The sequence below is a fragment of the Achroia grisella genome, unplaced genomic scaffold, assembly GCF_030625045.1.
Source record: "Achroia grisella isolate CSIRO2021 unplaced genomic scaffold, CSIRO_AGI_Agris_v1 utg874, whole genome shotgun sequence".
Classification (NCBI taxonomy): Eukaryota; Metazoa; Arthropoda; class Insecta; order Lepidoptera; family Pyralidae; genus Achroia; species Achroia grisella.
In genome coordinates this window covers 3,155,648-3,176,698 of record NW_026713051.1, presented here as the reverse complement: position 1 = coordinate 3,176,698, position 21,051 = coordinate 3,155,648, and the positions used below count along the sequence as shown (strand labels likewise).

Sequence of the window (21,051 nt, the reverse complement as noted above, 5' to 3'; positions counted from 1 at the left end):
AAGCTGGAAATCTCAAAATATTATTACGGGTTTAATATTTACCAAGCTTCTGTAATTCAGGCTTGTGTTAAGTGCCAAACGTATAATTGGAGCATTATGGAGATATCCAATAATATAATTAGCCGGTAGTCTAATTCAAATAATATTATATTGAGGTTTCAGTAAGTCATCAATAGTTATATTTGTAACCTAGGATTGGATGGTACTACTGTATTTAAAAAATATATTTATAAGTAGGTGTTATGTGTAATTTTATGTATTATATTTAAATTAACAAACCTACATCGCTAATTATGTTAGATACTGGGTAAACAATGTGTGGTATGGATAAGCAAATATTTCTTGAACGCTTATTTATTTTTGATCTCAAGACATTACGAGCAGTGGGGCATATGTACAAATCCCGCAACTGCCGGTGGTGAAGGTTAGACCTAGTGCTTGTTTTCTAAAGGCTTCTACGGAAGACCGGGGTCGTGAAGATTTTCTGACATATTATGCTAAGTGCATATCTTGTTAGTGCCACACTGTTGCAATTATACTGTTAAGTTCTATTTGTTGTTTTGTCATGGAATAAAATATTTTTTTGTTTACACATTCTTTTCTTAAACAGGAACCCATCATAATCCCTTAATTAATTATTAATTAATAAAAAAATACGAATTAGTAAACAATTGATTTAAGATTTGTTGCAATTACAGATGAGAATACTAAATAATAATAAATAACTAATGTAAACAATACAAGCAAGTAAATAATATATTTATTTTGTGAAAAATTATAACTAAACTACAACATATTTAAAATGCAAACTAAATAAATATCTATATATTTTTTAAATGACTTTGTCTATTAACTATTATCATTACCTCTCCTACAAATAGTCTCTTCTTCGGCTTGACCAGGCTTTTAGAATACTAAGACTGGTACTAGACAGGACCAAGTGAGATTATTAATATTGGTGCTTTTGGTGTGCACCAAGTTTTTTATTGTTACAAGGGCTTTCTAGTCCCCATTACTAACAAGTCCTACCCTTTATTAAATATTTTGTTATAGATATTTTTATGCCACACGATCGCACTAAACTACGAATATACTGCTCTAAAAGGTGTACGCTGGCGGTGCACCAGTGCAAAATTTGTGCAAGATTTTTAGGCCATCATGACAAATTCACCAAGAATAGCCATGATTACCAATTTTATTTCTAGCATTGCCCTTTTCATTTGACTACTATACTTAATAATTTTCTATGGTTTCTAAGGGATAAGCTAATAAAATACGGGTTTGAAGAGGTAAAAATAAATAAAATGAATGGATTTCAACATTGAGCTTTATTCAAGAATTAAACTCGATTACGCCATTTATATAAACACAGTCAATATAAAATTAATGCACACAAGCAATTTAACATAACTTGTATACGCTTTGAAATAATAAGTCTTCTTTTTGATATAATTGGAAACATCACAATGTACCGAGGCTGATAATGGGGTTTAGTCTTTCGTGGACTAGATAATAAAAACATAAATAATGCATTGAGATTTCGTAATATAATTAAATTGACTATTTTCTTCAATGTATAAAATAATTCATAACAAATTTAATAAACAATACATAATATCACGCAGACCGCGTTATCAGCCTCATACGCACTCTCAAACATAATCTCGCTGAACAAATTAAAACATCTGCATAATTTTCGAAATAATATACATTTATATATTTTATAATTAGATCCGCTTATATTATGCAAGGAACACAATAATATACTTTATGTATTTAACACACATTAAAACTGTCCTCACAGTTGATTGGCAAAGACTAACCGAACATCGTCGACGAGGAGAGACAGGGGCATTAATATCGGCTAAAACTTGTACACTTATGCTAGTTTCATAGAATAATCACAATAATGATAATGTTATTAGACAGAAATTCGTAGATTATATTAGACATTTATTAATATATTTTACCCGTTTCTAACTTACACACATATCTGTAATTACTGTGTATCGACATCCCCGCAAACTTTTACTACATTCCTTTCTATTGCAGTTCATGACACTGTGCAAGTCATAGCCCATAGCTTTATAGAATACCCCGTCCATCTTAAACATCCATTAATAATTACAGACAGTAGTTAAACAATCGATTAGTAAGGGATAGAGGACTCGAATAATGACCAAAATATATTTAATCTAAAAATTTAGCAATTATACTGTAAGGGCTTTTTAACAAATAATTACTTAAATAAATCCAGTCCTAACAGTACATAGGCTCATTCATAATTTAACTAAAATATACTATAAAAGATATACATTATTTACAGAACGGAACTCAATTAAATTTAGTTTTAAAAGGGTTTCTGGTCAAAATGTCACGAAAAATGACATTTTATAAAGAACTAGATCATTATATACAGTATATTTACAAGATTATTATAATCTAAAAGCTAACCTTATTCTACCAAATGACTTTTATCGTCATTGTTACGCTTACGTCCTTTAGCATGTGCTAACATCGTAACTAATTTCTTGTGGCTATCTCCAACGATCCATCCATGCTGTTGGAGATGCTCTTGTTCATCGTCGCCCTCTGAGGACCAGCAGTATGTCGTATGGCGTGGCCTCCCTCTCAATCCAGACGGGCCAGGATTGACGGGCGGACCAAGCGACACTTGTACCCCTGTCGAGACACTACCGCCCCCTCCGCTGGTACTGGCCCCATTTCCTCTGACCAAAGAATCTTCAACTAGGAATTTACCAGTCCCGCTACCAATTGCAACGCTACTCGACGTGTTACGATTACTACTAGTTACCCTGCTTTCAACGTCTTGCTTTTTAAACAAAAACTTGTTGCTACCTTTACGCCCGCTCGATTGTTGCCCTTCTTTCTTTTTTCCTTTTCTTTTCCGGGCGCCACCTAGTACTGATTCAGCGCTACATGGTCGCGGAGGTCTACCATCTGGTTCAGATTCCGAACTCCAACTTTCAGCTAACACATTCTGTTTTCCTACAGTGCATTTTCGCCGCGCTCTTTGTCGAGCTACTCCAGCGTCATCTAAAGTTAGATCCAGCGAGTCAGTAGAAAACTCGAAACTCATACTGACGCCGTCGCTTTCTGCCCGCACTGGCGATTTATTTTTTGAGTCATATTTATCAAACAGGTCTTCATGAGAAGTTTGGGACGAATCTCCATGTAGTGGTGAGGTGTTTCCATATTTATTTAAGGATGTAGTATCATATATCTTTGGAGATGGAGTTTTATAATCCTTTGGCAGCGTCGTATCATGCATTTTGGATGTACTAGGACCATAATATTCAACTGGTAAATTGGTCTCATATTGTTTTGATGTAGACGGACCAAATTTATCCTCCTCCAAAGAATTTCGTTTCTTTTTAGAGGAATGCCTAAATTCTTTAGATGATGAGCTATGTTTTTTCGATATTTTTTTACTATCTTTTTTATGAGACGAAGTAGTGCGAATTTTTTTAGGTGAAACAAAATTATCTTTAATTGTAGATACATCATCATTATGAGGTGTAGTCGGTTGTGAATCATCTTTAGATTGATCAAGATCTTTAGATTGATCTTTAGATGATTCCTTATCATTTTTTTGTGGTGGTGACGTACTATCCCTTTTAGACGTGGAAGGATTTGGTTCATCTTCTAGTAAACTGTCAAACAGCTGATCTAAATTAGCTTTAGGCTTTGTAATAGGTTCCTTGTTCTTATTCTTCTTTTCAGTTCTCACTGCATTGTGTTTAAATATCTTACCCATTACGGCATTCTTTTCAACAATATCCTTCCTTTTTAATGAAGTTGAATTTTTCTTGTCATTTATTCCTTTATTATTTCCTGTTTCGCTAGACACTAAACTATTTTCCGTCTCATCACTATTGACATAATCGTCTGACATATACACAAAGTCATCACCGTATGAACAACTTTCGCTTGAGTTTTCTATTGCGTCCTCAACAGGATTACACTTCGAGGTACTCGGTTGATCTTTATTAATACTTTTAAATCTTTCCATTAGAGTCGATGGTCTAAATTCAAATAATTCTGCATCTTCGTTATCCATAAATTCATAAACGTCTACTTTTTTCTGTGGCTCAGAATTAACCTCGTTACTTCGATGTTCGCTCTCAGATTTGCTACTTGATTCAGAATCTTTTTTATCTCTCTTTTTTTTTGAAGTTGTTTTCTTTTTCTTCTTTTTCGAAATTTCTATAGGCGGAACTATAGTGGACATATCAATATCCGATCGCGGGATGGATACTTTGATGCCGTCAAAGCCTTTCAAAGCACCTTTGGTTAGAACTTGAGTGCTTTGGGAATTTTTCTTAGAACTCTTCTTGTTTTTTTTCTTATTAGATTTCTTTCGCCCCTTGCGGCTGTAACAAATAAAATAATAATATTAAAATTATTAAAAATTTAATTACTTTACAGAAGAGATAACTGACATGCGTTAAGTATTTACCTGATACTTGGTTTCGCTTCAATTTGTGTTTGTTTCGCAGCAGCTGCTTGAGATCTACATTTCCTTTTAATTTTATCAAATTTATCTTCATACATATCTATATCTTCTATAATATCAGGATACATCTTTTCTTTATATTCAGGTATTTTTTTTGCTTTAGGTGCTAAAGTTTTATCGGTAACACTCAATTGATTTGTTTCAAAACGAGATTCATCTAAATTAGAAGTCGAAGAACAGTTTTCAGTCTGATGTTGAATTGGATTTAAATTTTGACCAGACATTGCATTACTGTAATCTATCTTCGCATTAGCTGCTTCCTTCAGGCCGGAAATCAAATCATTTTCTAAATTTCGTACTTCTTCACTCTCAAGAATATTTTTTGCTGTTATAGAATCAACATCTCCATCACTCTTGGAGTCGAATTTTTCATCACTTAATGGTTTTTCAATAAGGTCTAATCTAGCTACTGATGTTTGTGAAGTTCTATCTTTATTATTATGATCAGTTTTGTGTGACTCCTTCAAAAGCTCACAGCAATCTATGAACAGTGCTTCATCTCTACTGAGTTCTCGTTCTGATAGTTGCTGATCTCTAATAATGATGTTCAACTCGGACATTATTTCTTCAACAGGAGGTAATTTGAATTTTTTAGTCTTACTTTTCTTTCGTTTACTAAATTTATCTGTCAATATTTTCAACCGGTCTACATATTGTTTATAAGCTATTAGATAATTAGGTTCCTCATGCACAGGATTGGTTTTAATCTTCATTTCTACTTCACATAATTTTGATACATGAAGCATTGTCATTTGATGTCTTAAATAGTTATCAGACCGGCGAAATTCTTTCTTGCAAACATTACAGAAACGTGGAACTGTTTTAATAACAGTTTTCTTTTTACGTCCACGTTTAGAAGCTTTATTTACTTTAGGGAGAGACTGCTGTGGTGCTTTGGGGTTGGTTTCACCTTCAGCCGACTTCTTATTTTCATTTTGTAAAGATTTTTTTGTTGCCCGTTCTTTATATCCAAACAACACATCGTCGGTTTCATTTGCTATAATATGGAATGTTTCTGATATTTTCTTTGAAGCTAATAAATTAGATTTTCTTGGTTTTCTTTCAGAGAAGAAACCGAAACTTTCCATAAATTGTTCTGACCGAAGTTGTTCATCTGCTTCATTTTGAACTGATATGCTTTCTACATTATTACAAATTCCCAGTGTTCTTCGGCTCTTTTTATTGTCGTCATATGTTTTGTCGTTAGACTGTTCATTATCATCGATATCATTGTCGTCGTTTATATCTTTAACCGTCGAACTCGAAAGATCATTAGAGTCCAACTCTGAAATCCTTCTTTCTTTTTCTTCTACATACTTTTGTAATGGTACATCACTTTTAGATGAATCGTCTGAATCGCTAATATTAGCCTTTTCAGAGGGAACCGTAGATTCATGTTGTTCTATAGAATTAAAAGTATCTTGAGACTTTTGATGCGATGTTTTGCCAATACTTTTTTTAATCACAATTTCCTTTGTTTCTAAATATTTTTTATTTGAATTTGAAGACCTTTCTTTAGTCTTAGATGTAGAACCTTTTCGTAAAATATTATCATCTCTACCGGCATGTAATGGATTAGGATTTTTTATCATATCATCTAAGTCGATGTCATAAGGATCGTACGTTAGTGCTTCTGAAGATTTTACAACAACTGATTTAGAACGTGTTCGTTTGGATGGTACAGGTAAGTTGTAGCACGCTGTGCGAACATCTGAGCTGCCACTTGCGTGTAATTTATACTTTATATTTATTTTATCTGTAACGTAATTCTCTTCTTTATCCACGTCTTTAAAATTAGTTTTAGATTTTTTTGGTTTCGGACCTTGATTTAAATCTTGGTTTATATTGGCTTTTCGTTTTTCTATAGAGTACACTAATTTGTCACTATTACTTTCGGCAATATCAGTTTTATTTGAATTGACATCAGAATCATCATTGCTAATAGGAGTGATTACTTCATTAACATCAATTAATCGTTTATTAGACAGATTACCTTTGTTTAAAGTAGCATTTAATTTATCATGACTCTTAGATTCGGCTGTATTTGATAAAGAAATACCCATGTTAGTAGTAGATTCATAGAGACTTTGAGAATTATCAGTGTCAGTGCAGTCACTCACATCAAGATGACAGTCTTCCAAAGATTTTCTTTTTTTATTTCTACGTTTTTCAGAAGGCGATAGTCTTCGTTTCGATCTTGTTTTTTCAATAATTGAAATGGGTCCTATTTCATTAGTCGTGCATAGTACATTTGATGACAAAGTAATATTAAGTTTATTTGCATCTATATTTTTTTCTGGTGTAGAATGAGCCGGACCTTTAGTGTTTTCTTCGTCGAGCAAAAGTTTTGAAAATATTAATTGTTTTTTAGTAAGTGGAGTTCTTTGTTCCAATGGTACATTAGGTTGTATATTCATATTATCAACACAAGCCAATTCATTATCAACGAATAGGGATTTCCCGCGTCTACTGCGACGTAACGGAGTAGACATACTATCTTCTTTTTCTGAGTCTACGCATACGTCACTAATAGTATCATTGGTATCGAAATCATCACATTTTATTAGTTTCTTACCACGTGAAAGTCTCTTACTCGTTTTTACTTGCAAAATTGCGTCAGGTTTATTATTTTCTTCTATATTAGTATTTTCTACGTAGTTATTCTGTGTATCGCGATTTTCCAATATAAGTTCATCAGATTTTAATTTAGTGTTTTCATTCTTAGTTTCACAATCTTCTTTCTTTCTTGACAGGCTAGGAATTTCTTTTTCTTCATGTATGCTTACAAATATAGAACACTCTTCATTGCTACGCAAAGAGCTTAGCGTTGATTTCTTTTTCTTTTGTTCTTCAGTTACAGTTTCGCATACTATAGTTCTTGTATCAATATTTGTAACTGGGTTCAAATTAATACATTTATTAGCTTTAAGTTCATCTAAGTTATCCATATGCATATTATTAAGATAAGCGTCGTCATTTTTCATATTAACGTCGTCATCTGCAAATTTCATGGATGTAGAAACGTGACTATTATTCTGACTGTTGCTAATATCTTTAGACATAGATATTTTATCTTCAAATTTTGTACATTCGATTTTATCAAATTTATTATCATGGGTTATGTTAATATTATCCAGCTCCTTATTTTCATTTTTTTCCTCTGTTTGTTGTTCTAACACTTCTGATGAATTAATATTTAGACGATTTTTCCTAGTTTTCTTTTTGGAATGTTTGTCTCCAATCATGGTGGCTTCAATTTCTGTCTCTGCAACATTACCATCTAGATGTTTGGTACATATTTCATCCTGCTTATCAACAGAGATATTTGTTGCTGAATTATCTGATAATTCTAAAGTTATCATATCTGTGCATTGTTCTGTGGTAACATCTTTAACTTTCTTAAGTTTTCTATCTTTCTTTTTCTTTTTACTTTCAAGCCTGTCACTCTTCTCTGCTATAAGTTTAAAGGTGTCATCTTTACACGTGGGATTATATATATGTTCTTCTTGCTTTTGCTTCACTATTACCGCCAATGAAATATCATCATCAGATTCATCTTCCTCATGTACTTCTACTCTTGAATTATCTTCCAATAAACTCTTCTCAGTAGTAGTCACATCTTCCTGCATTGTTTGATATTCTTGAAGTAAGGTTTTATTATTTAGATCACTGTTTATAGCCGTAACTATCTCTTCAGATACTTTCGATGCATTTATATTTTGTGAAGACGTTTTATTTATGTTTTCGTTTACTGACGCAAAATTAATTTCGATATCTTTACATGTGTCTGAATCAGATGACTGTCTTGCAACAAACTCATTAGTCATTGAATCGGGAGGGGAAATTGAAGAAGTTTCAACTACTAATTCGTTTCTAAGATGTTCATTTCTAGCTTGAAGAATTTCTTCTTTTCTGATTGTATTTGGCAAACTTGCAGAATTATTTTTCATATCTTCGTATGTTAATGTAGACTTATCAGGTAATGTTGGAGCAACCAGTTCGCATGGATTGTTACTGTACTGGGTACTAGATACTTCTACTTGTTGGGAGATCATAGTTTTATCGGTATCCAAGACCTTACATATCTGTTTTTCTTGGTCATTTATATTACACTTGATTTGAGGTTCCAAAAGTGGTTTATGTAATGAAATATCTGTAATGGATTTGTGCCTTTCTGAAGGAGCTTTTATGCGAACGGCTCTTAAACTGGATGTTTTCTCGTTTGTTGATTTTTGTTTGTTTGTATTTGTAACTGACACAAAAGTCTGAGTTTCGTGTGATGTAACTACAATATTACGAGGAAATTCATCCGCTAATTTGACATTAGTTGTAGGTATTATACTGTCATCATCTGTCAAATCAATAATAGTTTCATTTAACAATAAATTTGGGCAGCTTTCAGAAATGTGACCAACCTGAACTTTTCCTTTATTTTCTATAGTTAGTTCCAGTTTGGTATCTTCATCCATTTTTTTAGTAATTGGTAACAGCGTTGTACCAACATTATCAAATGCAGAGGTACGAGAAAATGTTGATGAGGCTAGAGGAATCATGTCACATTCTAGAGAATCTTTTTTCTGGAAATCTAATGTACCAGTTGTTTGCGACTTAGCTTGATACGTTCCCATTGATTGATGTAGTGAGGTCAATGGTGAAATTACATTTAATGGTGCAACATTGTATTTATCGTGGCCAAATGACGCAATCTCAGCAACAATTGGAGTACTAGTTACTGAAGGAAAGCCAGGCGGTTTCAATATAGCAGTTGAGGTATTTGTAGTAATATGTGTAGATTCACTTAATGAAATTGAAGTAGTCACAATATTAGAAACATATTGAGGTAAAACATTTAAAAGTTGATTTCTATGTCCAACAGGCATTGTTCCTAATATTTCAACCAACTCTTTAGGTAACAACGCTATCTTTCTTGCTGTTTCTGGATCCTGATCGACCGCCGAAATGCCTATTTTATTCACCATATTTAAGTCTCTTTCTGTAGTAACAGTAGTATCAGGAGAAATGTTATGATTAGTTTTGTAGCTATTCATATCCGATGTAGCAGTATCAGTAAGAAAACTAGGAAGAGTGAAGTTACTTGTAGTTGAAGGTGAAATCTGTGTAGAGAGATTAGGAGGTGCACCGTAGTTCATTGGGGCACCAATTGTTGTTCCAGCTAATGTATATACTGATGTAGTACTCGCAATTGTTGTTCCAGGTATACTCAACAATGAACTCGTTAAAGGTATTAGCCCTGGCCGATCAATTTTGGTTACAGAAATACAAGCATTTGCTAAGGTGTAAACCGGTGTTGTACTTTCATGTTTACTAATAGGTGTAGTAGATATAGGATTTGATAAAGTATAAATGGGGATAATAGTACTCCTTGTCGAACTGGAAATGAAAGAAGTATTTCTCATTTCATAAGATAAATGCTCCTGAGGTATTAATACTGATAGTGAAGTATCAGTAAAAGTAGAATCTTGGGATTTAGTCTCAGCTACTGATACAATTGATGTATTTGTAAGGGGATCTGTATTACGTTGCAATGGTTGAAAAGTATTAAGAACATCAATTGGCTCTGTACAAGTTGATGTAGTTGTAGCAGTTGTTTTTATTTTAAACTGAGATACCTTTAACGTAGGTTCATATAACTGATTTTGCGGAGTAGTTTTATCAAAAGTTCGTGTAACTGGTTTGTTAATAATCTGATCACAACCTCTTCTACTTTCCTTTGCTGTCACAGGTGACTTAACAAAATAATCTCTGTGTTTTTCTTTATCAACCTTTACAGTTAAATTTGACGAATTGGTAACTGGTCTATCACTTACACTTTGGTTTGTAGTGAATTTTATATTAATGTCTTCAACCTTTTGGGAAATCTTATCTTTAACTACTTTGCCTGATAAATCAGTAGGAGTTACCACAGTAGCGTCTTCAGCATGTGGTAATTCATTTTGGACAGAAATAGTAGTTTTAATACTAGACAATTCTTGTAAATCATGCCTTTGTGCATTAGGTATTATTTCGTATGGAGCATTATACATAAATTTGCCTCTCATTGATAAGTCTGTGGGCACACTATCAACTTCACGTTCCCTAATAGATAAATCGGCAATATTTTCAAGATCATTTTTTGTTGCCAAATCTAAAGAACTTGTATGAGCGGATCGTGGCGACGGTTTAATACGCAGATCAACCACAACATCCGTAATAGCAGTCATGTCTGTCTCCGATAAAACAATATTCTTACTGGATAAATCAAGTGTTTCATAAACTTCATAGTCACTTACATGAGAGCTATCTGGTTTCAACAAATTGTCTGAGCTCTCTACATTCGTTACTTTACCTGATAAATCCAAGGGTACTGAGACAAGAGATTCTATGTTATTACTGGCATGAGCTGGTGGAATTTCTGCTGAAATTTGTGGTAACTCAGCTTCTTCAAAATCTTCTACAGATGTGGTGTTATTGGAGGTATATTCAGTATTTATGTTAATTATTGAGTGTTGGTTTGAATTGGCATCGAGACAATGACTTGTCTTTTGCTTGATTTTAGATTGTGATAATGCTGGATCAGAATTTGGAGATTGCTGTATATTGTGGTGTATATTCTGAATTTGTTGTTGAGAGTTGGAATGAATACTTGGAGATATACCTTGCTTTTGCTTAGAGCAAGAATAAATTTCAGATTGCAACTGTGAGGTTGGTCGTGCTTGTCCATATATTTCAACGTTATTTTGCTGTGTTGAGAATGTTTTAGCAGTAGTTTGGGGAGATAACGAAGGGCCTGGCTTTTTAATTATGCTAGGATGAGCATACATTTCTGAATTTTGTCTTGGTGATAATTTACTATTTTGACTGACATTTGCTCTTTGCTTATATATATCCGTCTCTATCTCGAGATTGATTTTTTGACTAGAACTAAAACTTTGCTTAACTTTACCTGAAATATTAGTTAACACTTCACTTTGCTTTTGAGTAGTAACAACTATTTGCGGAACTAATTCGAATTCTTTCAAAGGGATTTCATTTTTGAGATGGCTAGCAGATCTTCGGCGTGTTATTTCACATTTAGAGGACACGTTCCTAGATTTTGATTTGCATTTACTAGCTTTTTGGTTTATGACATTGTCAGGTGGATTTACAACTAACATAGATCCGCTTGAATTTGTATATTGAGATGTAGATAAGTATTGGTAATCATATGTTTTCTGATTAACATTATCAAATGCACTTTCGAACGTTAACTTATGCCTAGAAAAGACCTGAGCTGGTTTACTCTCTATAATTTCAATTTGACTTTCTGGATCCACTATCTTCGATTTAGTGATAACACTGTTAGAATGAAGAGGCTCGTCGCTTCCACATTGGACAGATATTTGTGACGAAGGTACGCTACTTGGTACTTCTAATTTATTCTTCAACATTGCTATGCAATCATTTAAACCTTTTCGAGGTTTACCGAGTTTATTTCCTTTTTGCAATCCACAAGGATCTATTGCATTTCTTTGGTTAAAGTGTAAAGGTGGTTTATCGAGCTTTGTAACGGCTGCTTCATTTTCGAAAAATAAACGATCTCCCGTTGGCACATGATTTACATTGTTGCATTCTTGCTGAACCAAAAATGAATGGTGAAATTGCACAGATTTATCATGAGTCTCTGAGTCAGCAGTCAAACTAGCAATGGAATGTTTTAAAGGAGCATTTTGTGTTGGAGCATGGGAATTGTTAGTATTTCCATTGTCACTGCTGGAGCCTGATCTATTATGCTCACGAGTATTGGATCCACCACGACTTGAATGTTCTCTTGTATTATATGGGCCATTGTTTACGTCAATTCTTTGTGGTGTATTGTCTATTGACAGCTGATCAAAAGAAACACTACCAGAGCACTGTAGAATAGACATTTCCGTAGTGTTCAAAGTTGCACTTTGTCCTTCTAATTGTGATTTTCTTTTTGCTGTATTAATACCGGTCCGTCGTCTCATACTTTCATTTTGGCATGTACTTTTAGTTGTTACACGGTTCAGTCTTGGCTTTAAAGGTTTATCGTCGTCATCGTTACTTGTTACACTTTTATGATTATCGTTACTGGTTGACCCCGTTGGTCCATTATTCGAAAATTTAATAGATCTTAATTTTCTGGACTTCGGATCTTCGGATGATCTTCTTTTTAGTAAAAATTTATTTCTTTGTTTGTCAATTTTTTTACGAGGTCGCAATATTGGATTCATTGTATTTACCATAACACGGTGACGTTTCGCTGGTAAATCAGCTAACATTTTTCGTATGGTTTCAGCTGAAATAAAGAAATTATAAGTTAAAAACATGACAAATAAACAAGGCACTAATCAATTTAAATATCAATACTCCAACCACAACCTTAAAAAATTAAAGTTGACAAAAAAATTGCAACCAATTACTTAGTAATACTCTTAATACATCTTCTCATCTCTAGTAATACATCTTATTCAATTTAAAATGAACACCCGTCATAGAAACGTGAATTATTCATTTTAAATAGCTATTAATATAATAAAATTATTAGAATAATAACCATTAAAACAGGATTTTAGGAAAATGTCGATCAACTTACCATCTCCAACCTCAGTTCTGTTTCTAGGTCTTGGTCTCATGTGACTCTTCTGTCTAGTTTGTCTGGATCGAATGTCTTTTCGCATTTTCTTACTTATTCTATTATCCGGCAAGCGAGAACGACGTCTGCGTACCCCAAAAGGTCGATAGCGACACTTTCTGCGAACTGTCGGAGTGTCCCCCGCGCAATCTAACATGTGTTGATGCAGGTCTTCCAAAGAGACTGACTTCTTACATTTTGTGCATTCCCTGAATCCCCTCAATGGTCTGGTTCGATTGTACATTTGACTCGGCGGCACATATAAATGTTTTGAAATGTTACCATTTAAATGTAGTTCTCCGACTACGTCATAATGCTGCACTTGTGCATTTGGATGTTGGGTACCAATATGCGAAGAAAGCGAGCGAGAGTCGTAAGACGGAAAACCACAAGCACAGCAAACATAGCATCTCGGTCGGACCCACTCTCCACTCAATACAGCTGGCGGCATATCATAATCTGGTACTGACGGAGTCAGTCCTAATGAAGTTGGAAATTCAAGCCCCTCTACATTAGGTACGGTTTTATTGGTATGTCCTATTACATTTAATGACGATGTTGGTAACTCTCTGCTCTCCAATATCTCTTTCAATTCTTTACCGATAGTATTTTGTTTGTCTGTCTTCTTTCCAATCGGAGAATAATTATATTTATCTTCATATTTTCCTCGCATACGTAACTGTGTCCAGATGTCCAAACTAGATATTAAGGTAATGATACAATTGTTGGTATGACTATCGCGTTTGATCTGATCCGGATTTATAGGGTTCCTGTCAGATTCCAAACTATCCCATTTCCATTTGTGCTTTGGCGCTATGGCTCGTGGCATGTAACCATCGAAAGTATTGCGGGAGTACTGTGCATAAGCCAACAGTATTGGAAATCCCTCAGCGGTGTTAATTACGACACTATTTTTAGACTTCCTAGTTTTAATAGTGCTGTCGGGATCGGGATTAAAATTGAAGGAACCATCCAAAAATTTAGTTAAATTTTCTTGAACATTACTAGCAACCTTAGAGTAGAAACTAGTATCAAAGCATTTCTCGAATTTTTGTGAGGACTCATCTATAGCGCGAAACCACTCCTTTTTTGTAGATTCTGCTGTTCTAGGTGATCGATGAACTACTCCCAATCTAGAAAGTATCTGATCTGCGTCTGTATTATGAAAAGAAAAATTAGAGGGAATTCGTTTGTTCCACTGTATATCGTCCAAGATGATAACTGCATTTTTTTCTATGACTGCATTATTAACTAGACTTTTGTTGGGCGGTAAAATTAAATTCGTTGTTATGTTATCCTCTATATCGGCATCATCATTTACTTGTGACGGTTTTAGTTCACAAGAAATAACGATGCCATTAAATCCATGAACATCAGTGAATGTTTTAGCGTCATTCCGGAAATCTTTAGTATCAATTTTGATCGATTTCTGATTTTTCTTGGTTCCATCCGACACTTTCTGTCGCAGTTTGCTACGGTATGGTATCTTTTGCTTTTCACAAATATTAAGCTCATGTTCAGCAAGCTCAATAGTTGATGCGAAACGAGTATGACAGTATAGACAGGCAAAGTACTCATTGGGATGGTTCTCAACCATGTGTCGCAAAATGTGGTTGCAATCTGCATCCGTGTGGCTACAGTACAGACACCCAATGTTTGAGTCCTGTTTTGAAATTGAGATATGCACACGTAGTGTATGTTTAGATAAAGTTTGCTTAGAAGCAAATTTTCTATCGCAGTAGGGGCAAAGTAGATGCAGAATAGATGAAGAATCAGCCTTTGCAGAGAGATCATCTAGTTTATATGTCGCTTTGGACAGGGTACAAGCGCGTTTGGGTTTCTCGTAAGCGATTTTGTCATCAGATTTTTGAATATTCTTAGTAGATTGCGTGCTGGGAATAGTAGACTTTCTTGGTCTCAGTCTTCCATTTAAACCAGACGATGGTTCATCATCACCCGTATTCATCGTGTTTAGTTCCTCAGACCTAAAACAAAATTAAATTTCGTACAAATATATACTTAAACTATCGTTAACACAACTTTGAAAAGACTAGCGACAGTTTATACAATAAAATACATGTGTGCTGTTTTACTATAGTTATTTATAAAATATTAATCAAAATAGAAGTCGATACAGATAGAGTCCTACACACACAAAGTCAGCCATCTAAACTATTAGTACTATTTTATTTAAAAATTAAACTTGGAGATTTTTTTTAATACAGCGTAAAGACCGTATCACATTAAACTATACTTAATACAAATTTAAATATAAAGAGTGGAAGGGTGATTCAGTAGATTGGAGTGTGGAGCAAAAATTCGATGATTTTGAATTCGTAGTTTTCAACAATTAGCTCGTAAGTACGAAACTATTTTGTTGGGTATGAACCGACAATTATGAAAAGATCGACTCGAATTGCAACATATCACTAAAGTCACATTTAATCACAATTAGTCACATTAAAGTCACTTCTTCGCTTATTTCTCGCCTATTTCTGTACCATTTTTAGAGGTTGGATTTGGCACGAAATTACTAAGTAGTGGTGTACCTAGGATTAACGTACTAGTATTTAGGAATTGCAAAGTATGAAGGATAATACCGGGGTCGAGGTCGCAATAAATCAGGTAGTACGCGTGCGTCCTAAATAACTGTTACTAGGTAGATGTAAAACAGTAATAAAAAAGTAAACGGAACCATATGAAAATGTGTGAAAGTAAGTTAATATAAACCACAAGAAGCTAAATCGACAGATAATGCATCAATGAATTCAATTAAAAAGTATTACGTGTATAAATTATTTTTATACCGAAAATCATTAATCGTGATTAAGTAGAATAACAAACAAATTTAATATTTATGTATATTGTAAACTCGAAAATAAACCAGCACTCAACTGGATATAATTGAATAAAGTAACATCAGTAGCTGCAATTGGCGTTTCAGTTTGTTAATTAAGCACTACGTAAATTATACTTCTTTGTAATGACGTGGACACTGCAAATAAATAAATATTTACAAATTTTTTTACATTTTTGTTAATTTACGTACAGTATTTATCTATGACAAACTACAGTAAAATATATAGATATTTTAATATATCTACATATATAAAAAATATTTTCCGAACGTGTGTAATAGTGCTTATTAGATACTATAGAACATCGGCCTGTCAATACAAATTTACTTGAAATAATTGTTGAAAAATCATAAGCAATAATGATAACAACATTAGAATTCCATATAAAACCAACACTTAAAATATCTGACGTTGAATTCAGTTTCAGTCTCTTCCATTATTTTTTTGCCTTTTTCATGTTACCGGTTAATAGATTCAATAATTAAATAATGTGTTCCAAATAAAAACCCGATTGTTTTATATTATCAAAGTTGAAGAAAGGTATATTATTATATTAGGTATTTTAAAATTCGTCAATACATCCGTGCAAAGCCGCACCGCACTATGGCATCTATAATTATGGCTATTATAATGCAATATTAATACTATAAGCTGTTAGAACAGCGGCGGTAAGCATGTTGCATACTCATAATACTAAATAATACCTGAATAATAGAATTTCACTTCAATTACAAAACATTAAGTATGCCGACCATAATTAAATAATCCTTATCTGGAACATATATATATATACATATGTACCTATCCTATATTTTAAATTATGCCGAGATCCTAAACTGTAATAACATAGAATAAAAATTCAAATAAATGTAAATACATTTTAACGCAGTGTAAAAAAGGACGCTTGAGCTCGCGAGCTCCGGCCGCCCGGCCATCCAGGGTCAGAGGCAGCACGGGGGTACGCAGACGAGGGGAGGGAAGATTGTGTTTATGGATGATTATTGAATAGTGCTCCCGCCTGCAGCTATTACTAGTAACGCTAGCGGGGCACCGGTGAAGGATGAAAAGATGACAAGAAAATTAGGTCACTTATTCAATTGTTTAGGAACAACAACTGCATATTGCAACCCGTGTAAGAAACAAAATATTTGTCACAGTATTGTATATGTGTATTGAATTCTACTATTATTACTATTATATAAATTATACACTTACTTTGCAAATAGTGTTAACTTTATTACGAATTAAGCACAATGTCTTTTAAGCGGAAACCGTAAAAATCTCCATTACTCATATTTCTCTTCCTTTTTACAATCTTTTCCGATTGCAAGAATCCTAGCAATCGGTCTAATCTAGCAAGGAGTATATATGGATACAAGTTCTGGTAGTTCATAACGACATTTTATATGGTGTACCTATGTGTAGATGTAGAGGATAGATTTATGTGGTCGTCCATATACATGTATATGTTAGGGGGAAAATGTAAAACACAGAAATTGTATCTTATTGAATCTCAAAATAAATTAAGCAAATTTCTATTTGTGAATTAGATAACTAAATAGACTTATAATAATATACTTCATTTTAAACACCTAGACATTATTACATTGATACACCCAACAGACTTATGAATACAAACATTTTTATTGTGCGTGATCGAACCCTTGAACGTCGAATATAAGAAAATGTGCTAAAAGTAAACCGCTATTTCCATGAGGTCCTAAAAAAATACATAATATAACTAAATATGGTCCTCCACAGTTCACATGGTATGGTTCTTATATACTATATTATACAAGTTCCTGTAGCCATATTGGAAATCATTTTGATGATTATACATACAATCAATTGGATTTAATCCCAAATTAACATAAACTCTTTGAAGAATCAAAACGTACCTTCTATTCTTTATTTCTAATCCTTACGATGACTGTTATCTAGCTAGGTATACGGGACTTCACAAGATATATCCAATACTGAATGAATTTCAATAGTTTTATTACAATCGATGTCCAGGACAATAGATTTTATTATCATTTTAGTGTGAACACAAATAAATTTGTTTACTCATCTAGCAGTTATAGAAAGCAGGTATACACTAGGCTGTGACAGTATTTCTGTACTTCTTTTTTATATAAAATACTCAATTGTATATTACTGAAATTACTTTTAAGTATAAGTGCAATAAGCACTATAAATAATAAATATTTGTAATAACATGTCAAAGAGTGAACGCAAAAAAGTAATATAAAATAATAATCTTTATATAACCAACTATGCGAATAAAAGACCGCTATGAAAATTGGCAGTGCAAACATTCGCTTATTTCTTTTTCCTTTGATTGAAAACACAGACCGAATATACCTCATATTTCCACGAACTAAACGGGCTTCACAGTAGCCTGTGTCAGAAATTAATTTCCAGTTCCAGATGGAACGCCGTGAAAAGGTATAAAATATAAATTCACTCCTTTATATAAAAGCAACGTTCTGTGAAAATTTCTAGTTAATCTATCGACAAGTTTTCTATTTAGTTTTGCTGACATAAACATAAAACTGAAAACGGAAATTGAATTTATCTATATACAGGCTCCATCAACGTGGCTTAAAAGTTGTAATACTCTGAACGACGTTTTAATTAAAAACTGTTACTAGCACATTTGCCTTCACTGTTCCAAACAAACTTCATACTAAATTCTAGTTGAGTGGCATAAACAACTCACATAATAAATAACATAATAATTAAAAAGTTTAATATAAGTATAACATACAACGTTTTACATAATGAACGGCTTCAGATCGTACAATTTATGTTAACAAGACATTTATGTATATATATTTTCCACCTATTAGAACTGTGGAAAGATACATAGACCATTTAAATCAAGCACATCCAGAAAATATAATTTTTCATAACCAACTAGTAAATTCAACATTAACATAAACATGTTTTTCTCATAAACATTTTCATTGTCGAACTCAACAGGTCATCCATTTTTACATTTTTCAATATTTTGTGTGTGATCTATAAGAAAAATGCAATAACACTAATAATTAAATACTTACGGAGTCGGCAGGAACTGATGAACCGGTGAATAATCATCTAAACAATCGTCTGATGCGAACGGATCCGGTTCTATGACAAGAGGTTGGGGTTCTACATTGTGCTCAGATTTTTCCGATGTCAATAAACCATCTGGCGGAAATCTGAACAAAAATTTTATAATATTAATATTAAATAAAATCACATCATTACCATCCAGAAATAAAATATTTATATTTCGTATGTAGCGGAAAAATATATATATGAACAAATATTTTTATCGCGTGATTAAAAGTAGAGAGTAAAATCGCCAATCTCCAGTTTTTATTCGTTTTATCTGTACATACTCTTTTGTTTACTCTGTAGGTACGAGGTCGCGCGCACAGCTTGTATGTCTACTACATGGTAGATAGTATACTAATGTACTTAAAAATCTTTTCGCACTGATGAGATAAAATCATGTATTTAGATTTACATTGACATTTCTGCACAGTAATGGACGCATTTTTATTTTATAAGAACTATTTCATACAAAGAATAGAAAACTATATCGCAATATCAAATCGAACAAAGGAAAGTAAGGAAAACAAAAAAAATTAGAAGAAATTTAATTATAAAACATAAAGCAAGGGTAAAACAATTATTTAAACCTTGGCATTTCATATTATAATGTATATTCTACTATTACAGGCATTTAAAATTATACAATGCAACATTCGTTTTGCGAATATTGTGTTGTGTAAATTTTAATAAATCGTAGCATATTTGCATCTAGAGTTCGCTCTACATAGCTATGTGGAAAAGGGGTGGGGTGGTTTGACTACGATGTCGAGAATGCATCCAACATAATTATTCTTGAAAGCTCGTTTCCTATTTTATATACCTATATAATTAAGGAACAGCTTACTCGATATGCAGTTAATGTTTAATTGCATAACGAACTTGTCTTTGCTACTAAAAATATTATACCATCATTCCATTACTATATCAGTTTGTATTAAGGGCAACAAGATTATAGTAAATTTTCTTTCAGAACGATTTTCAAAAGGAAGTTGCCTAGAGGGCTTTACCCTGAAAGTTCGTTAAGTTAATGCAGTAAAACTTGGAGAACATCGCGTCTGTGCATGAAATACCTCTCTCGAACAAGTCAAAGACAAAGAAGTGAAAATTATTCGCGACGCGACGGCAAAGTCAAAACAAACAATCAAGTAATTTTATATTACCTGATGAATAGTCGCAGTAAGAAAATTTTCGTTAAGTAAAGAATTAAAGTAATTGAGTCTAGTACCTGTATGTCTGTAACTGTTGTATATAATACATTATATAGAGATATATAACTTCCACATTCATTCACAAATTTCAGTGGTTCAGTTGATTCATTCATTTCCCTTTTTGTTTGTTTTGTTTTAACGCAAGCCAATAAAATATACATGTGTTAATTAAATTAAACCTACAGTAGATTTAATATTACCGCATACATAATGCAAATTAGATTGCAAAGGTGTTGGTTTCTAATAAACAAAAAAAAGGTTATTGGAAAACCAGTTACTCTTTTTTGTTTATTAGAAAAAAAAACCAACAGCTTATCAAAGATACAATAAACTACGCCAGCAAAACCATAACAAATATAGTAAAAAATATTACTAATATAAAAAAACTATTGTACCTCAACTATTGTAATTAGGCAGACTGAATAATAATGAAATGTCTTTTTGTAAAAAATATGATATTTAAATAGCATAAATCGCTCTGCAAAGAAATGTGCATAATACATAGAAATTAAGTATGGGTAAGTTTAATATAGGTAAAGCAACAATTTTGCTAGTAATAAAGAACAAAGCAAAAGATTGCAATGGTGCATTTAATCGCACATTCGCACAAAACAGTGCGCCAGAAACTATTTTCAATAAAAAGAGAGCTTTTAAGCTGAAGCAAATTTACCTTTTAATGTCATAGACTAGTAAGTAAATTAACACAAC

At 33.0% G+C, this 21,051-nt stretch overlaps 1 protein-coding gene across 1 annotated transcript; it reads right to left on the bottom strand.

Annotated features, from left to right (window-relative positions):
* Nucleotides 1-1,319: 1,319 nt before the first annotated feature.
* Nucleotides 1,320-15,138, bottom strand: LOC131853014 (uncharacterized). Its single transcript, XM_059203806.1, has 4 exons — nt 13,134-15,138; nt 7,218-12,836; nt 4,481-7,103; nt 1,320-4,394 (listed from the first exon to the last, which is right to left on the bottom strand). Exons 1-4 carry the CDS (start codon nt 15,136-15,138, stop codon nt 2,456-2,458), a joined length of 12,186 nt encoding a protein of 4,061 aa, XP_059059789.1. The 3' UTR covers nt 1,320-2,455.
* Between the last annotated feature and the right edge of the window lie 5,913 nt (nt 15,139-21,051).